Source organism: Panicum virgatum, chromosome 5N (genome assembly GCF_016808335.1).
Source record: "Panicum virgatum strain AP13 chromosome 5N, P.virgatum_v5, whole genome shotgun sequence".
Lineage (NCBI taxonomy): Eukaryota > Viridiplantae > Streptophyta > Magnoliopsida > Poales > Poaceae > Panicum > Panicum virgatum.
The window spans coordinates 66753498-66758732 of NC_053149.1; the positions used below are offsets into that span (position 1 = coordinate 66753498).

The window sequence follows — 5235 nt, forward strand, 5'->3', positions numbered from 1 at the left end:
CTCTCTTAATGAGATGACTTCTTTCTGGTATAATGATGTGGCTACTGAAATATTAGTGTCAGGAAGTTGCGAAACACTGTCAAGACAGATAATTCTTATGGACCATGGAATCAGAGTTGCAAATGTTTTAGGGTCTTTTTCTTCACCCAGAATATATGCAGCTGATTTTCTCTGAAAAAAGAAAAAAAAGAAGGAATAATATGTGCAGTTGGCAGGTCACTGCTGATGTGGGGAAGTATGAACCTTGGGAGGCGGGGGGCACCTCGAATGATTGATCGGGTAGTTGGAAGCCAAGGTGTCAACGGATGATACTCCAGACAAAGTGGATAAGATTTCGTTATAGCGTGCTACAAGCTGGAGCTGCAGTGTCTCATTGTTGGCATGGGCCTCCCCATGCACAATTTCTTCAGTTCTAATGATATCTGCAACAGGTTCTGAAGCATTGTTCTGTGTGTTCATGTTCAGTGCGGCTATTCATATCTTCAGAAATGTTTCAGTTGCAACTTGCAAGATCAAAACAGTTGCAACAACTTTCCAATTAATACATTCATAAGAGATAGCACATGGGAGTGATGAATGTATGCAGGGGATAACCAGTTCTTTCTACTCTGAGGAGTCAGATTGCTCCTCTGAATCCTCATCAGAGTCAGACTTCTCTAGCTGCAGGATAACATTGAACACGAATGCCGAACCCGGCGTGAACACCGACTCCATCTCGCTTTCGGTCTGGGTCGTCCTGATTTCTGGGTTCACCTTGAGGTTTTCCTGAATCAGTAGCAAGTCAGTGCTATACCTACCAGGTTACCTACACAGGATTAATTTTGCCAAGTGTTATCTGAATTGGCATTCACCTTCTTGATAAATTCTTCGATGGTGATGGTGAGTATCTCCTGAAGGACGAACTTGGTGACCCGGCTTTTGCCGAGCATCTGCAGGAGGATGCTGCTGGGTATCTGAAGACAGCAACATCATTAGCTGTGTTCAGTAGTTGCTGAAGGACTAGAGAGCTGTGTTCGGTGGTTGCTGAAGGACTAGAGACAACAAGATTATGCTGTGCAAGCTTTGGATTGCACTTTTTGTCAGGCCGTACCAGTAGTTGGTCTCAATTAGTAGCCGACACTAGCGGTTGAAATCTAGTTGCCAACAGCTGCTTGTACTCGTGTTTGATTGAGAAGTTGATTTAAACAATAGTGTGCACTTTTGTTTCAGAAAAAGAGTATGGGGTATCTTAAAGAGCATCTCATGTTTTGAAGATTGATAAAACGTTCTTTAATGGTTTTGCACTTGGGATCTTCAAGTGAATGCATGCGTGAGACAAAAGGGAAAACCGTGCAATTAAAAGGGTGACGTACAGGAAAAACTGAGGTTTGCAGGCACTTACATTTGATGTTTTCCCTAAATGTCCATGCAGAGGAAGCAGAAAAAATATCAGAAGTTTGAATTACTTCGTGAAAGCAAATATAATTGATTCTTGTAAGAAAACATGAGCGCAAATGTCAAGCAAGAATGCCATCATATGAAGAAAGATTATGAGGCGCTTCAGTACCTCCCTTGGACTTTCTGAAACCAGGAACCGGCGGTGCATCACGAGCCAAGAATGTTAGGGCTTCATCGAAAATCTTTTGTGTTGCCTTCCCAGGCAACTGTACTCGTACCTGCATACAAATAAAGAATCGACATGGCCGGATCAAATTGAAAGATTCAGCTGCAGGTATGGGCGGCTTTAACATGCCTGAACCGAGTTGGCGAGCTCACATTGATCATTTCATCGTCGCGCGACACGATGGACGTCTTGACGTTCTCCAGCGTCAGGTCGCTCTTCCTCTTAGCCTCAGTGATCGACGAGTCCCGACCTGCGTGCATTTCTTGAGGACATTAGCAATGTCTGAAACTCTGAACAGTAAGGTCGGCCTGGTAGTCTGAACCAAACGTTGGGGAACCAAACAGACGATATGATGCTTCTGCATTGCACGCAGTGGCAGGAATCGCATATCATCACCTGATCCAACTGCAGACACCGGCTGGAATGTGTGCCTCAAACCCGTTCCTCGGACTGGAAACAAGCAACCTGTGAAAGCCAGCCTGAACACTGAAGACCGAAACTCTGAAAGCGACAACCTACAATGGGGGAAGAAGTTCAGTTCACCCATGCGCGGGTATCCGGCACTTGCAGGCACCGTGTATTTTGATGTGCGCACGAACTGGATCGATCACGTGAGGGTTGAAAATGCCGAGATGAGTGCCCGCTGCCTAGGGCTATTGCAATTGCTGGAAGTAATCAGCAGGGCAACTGATGGACTGAACCTTCACGAGGGAGAGTGTGAGAGTGGGACCTGAAAGTAGCTGTGGCATCTTGGCCTCAACTGAAGCTTGGGGAGGATTGCGGCCGAGGCCATGGAGGTGTGCCCACAGCCCCGCTAGACGTCCAGTTTCAGCCGACCGGAGTTGGGGAGGCTTCAGAGCTGGAGGAAGACGTCGGAGAAATTGGAGCCATACCATCCAAAATTATCTGGAAGACTGGAACTGCAAGCCTCGTTGTCACGTTGTGTCTGTCTATTTGGGTTGGGCCGCGTTTACTGCTTTAAATTGGCCTCATATGAGCGATTTTTTGCTGGGCTAGATTCCAGAGCCCGATGCATCTCCTCATGTCGGCCCATCGCCGAATGCTGCATGCCACCGTCCCTCCAGCAGTCTACACCGACTGTGGATACGTCATATAAAGAGAATAATTATACCGTCAGCAGCTTGGCTGTAGCTGCTGGCAGCACTACGTAAGATCTCCTGCAAAGGTTGAGCCAACTACTCGCTCATGCTCATAGCAATTAAGAGCAACATAAGAGCATAAAAGCAAGTTACAATAATTAGTATGAAAAAAGATATAGTGCAGTAATTATAAGTCTCAGTAGCACTTCAGGTCTTGAGTTTGACTCCCCCTAGGATTTTAGAATTTAACGGCGTCATGTTTTCAGTGGCAGACGACGTTTCCGTCGACACGAGGGTGACTTCCTTGAGGATTTGGCGGCTCGGTCTTCGAAGACGCTAATAAGATAGGATTTGCATACATGCGTTCATATGGGTAAGTGTGCGTGCGTTGGGAGTGTGTGAGTTGTACTGTAATATTAAAAAAAAGTACAATTATTAGCTTATAACTAAGCAAATGCTGATGTGGAGGGGAAAAAAAGAAGAGAGAAGAGCTTGACTCTCATACAAGCACCAAACTGGACACAGAAGTAATGCAGGTGGTGGGTCATACGTTAAGTGAATGTCAATTATTATTGTGAGGAGAAATAGAAAAGAGGATATGGACATGGAATAATTTTTTATAGATAAATAAGAGATCACTAGTGTATAGTTTGGGTCTTACAATTTAGTTAATAGCCAAGCACTTGACGTTATTGTTGAACTTGCTCTAAGAGATGACTTTTTTAATAGTCTAACTCTTAGCACACAACTCAAGATATAGATTTACCTATATATCAGCCTCGCATACTCTTGGAATACATGTATGAGACTATCTCTTGATTAAGAGATAGCTCTTCTCTTTCCTCTCTTTTTCTCTCTTCCACCAAGATAAAATATTATATTTACTTCTATAAGCTTGCTGACTTAGCTTGGCACCAAGCTAATAATTTTCTTACTGACTAGTAGTATCGTAAAATAAGGTCACACTACTGCAGAAAGGATTTTTAATCATTTATATTTGTTCCTGCTAGTATTGGGATCTGGACTAATATGGACATTAATTCCGGTTCCAATGGCTAGAGGATGAAAGGGCTTTTTAGTTCCGTTTTGAGCCACCAACCGGGACTAAAAGTCTATCTTTATTTTTAATCCCAGTTTATGGCTCTAACCAGAACTAAAGAGCTCAAACCTTTAGTCTCGATTGGTGATTCCAACCCGGACTAAAGAGCCCTCCACGACAGATTAGTTTAAAAGGAAGGCTTCAAGACATCCCATCATATAGAGTCACTTGTGCTACGTAGATGGGGTGGCAAGTAAATTGTGAGCGAGGCAAGAAATCTTGGGTTGCTATAACCGGGACTACGCATATATAGGGTATGGGAACCGGGACAAGTAGTTTATGTACTAGTGTTATATTAACCATCATACATATTGTGATTAAGGATAATAAATTAAATTTGACCACTTTGCCATGTAGTGATGTGAAACATTAGATATACATGAAATTAAGAATTACAAAGTCTGATTTGGCCAAAACTTACAAAGTTCGAAATTTTCAAAAAAAATCTGGTACGACCAGAGAAAGAGAGAGTATTAGTATTGTAGTAAATAGCAAAGTGTAATTATATATTCTTAAACAATGGCCTGGTCCCAGAATCCAGATGTAACCTGGTCTAAAAGTGTGTAAGCATCAAATTATGGGTCTTGCGTTAAAACAAAAGGAATTAGTGGCATACGTAGACTTATAACAAAACATATCCCTTCATGCCGAGATCTAGGTCGTTGGCCATAATAGTAACAGCAACCATGACGATGCCGCAAGTAACTCCAACAGCCTGCAAAAAGAGGAAGATTAAAAAGCGTGTACATTGTGTTTCTCAGAATCAATAACCTATATATAATTATTTGTACCTTCGTGCTTAAATATATGATTACATCATATCATTGACTTTTTTTATTTATTCGACTTTTCATCTTTTCTATAATATTTGTATAGATAAATAAATATACATGTCAGATTTAAATAACATCTTGTGATAAATCTACTTTTTTTTCACTAGGCAAGCCCAACAGAGGGGCCCACCAGTACCATCGTGGCGGTCTGGGGCATGCCACAGAGGGATTGCGGTCCACCAGAGCGTGCAAAGCGCCCGGGTTCAAACTCGGGAGCCGCACCATTGATTAATTGAGGGAGTAAATATTGTTGGTGAAAATTAGCAAAAAAAAAGTTAATGTTGCCATGTATATAAGAACGGAGGAAGTATCTCCGCTCGTTACTTAGTAGTGGCATTAGTATTTCCACCAATACACCAAGCTCGCTACAGCATTAGCATGTTCGGTGTGACTTCAACTGTTGCATTTCCACCGCCGTACATCTGACCAATAGTTGACATTGACCACAGACAGATCTAAGAAAAGGGAGGTGTGGATCTCTATACGTCGTCCATGGCCGATCAACACATGCATCCACCGCTCGCGCATTCCGTCTCCCAAGCGTCGTCGCTGCTGGTCCAGCTCTGGTCATCTCCTTTGCAGGCAGCTCTGCAACCATAA

The 5235-nt window shown here is 43.0% G+C and overlaps 1 protein-coding gene across 1 annotated transcript; it reads right to left on the reverse strand.

The window, feature by feature from the left end:
• Positions 1–448: 448 nt before the first annotated feature.
• On the reverse strand, positions 449–2517 carry LOC120672439. The gene is made up of 8 exons (XM_039952837.1): positions 2334–2517; positions 2147–2214; positions 2000–2068; positions 1756–1853; positions 1547–1655; positions 1382–1395; positions 852–953; positions 449–765 (listed from the first exon to the last, which is right to left on the reverse strand). Exons 2-8 carry the CDS (start codon positions 2148–2150, stop codon positions 604–606), a joined length of 558 nt encoding a protein of 185 aa, XP_039808771.1. The 5' UTR covers positions 2151–2214; positions 2334–2517; the 3' UTR covers positions 449–603.
• Between the last annotated feature and the right edge of the window lie 2718 nt (positions 2518–5235).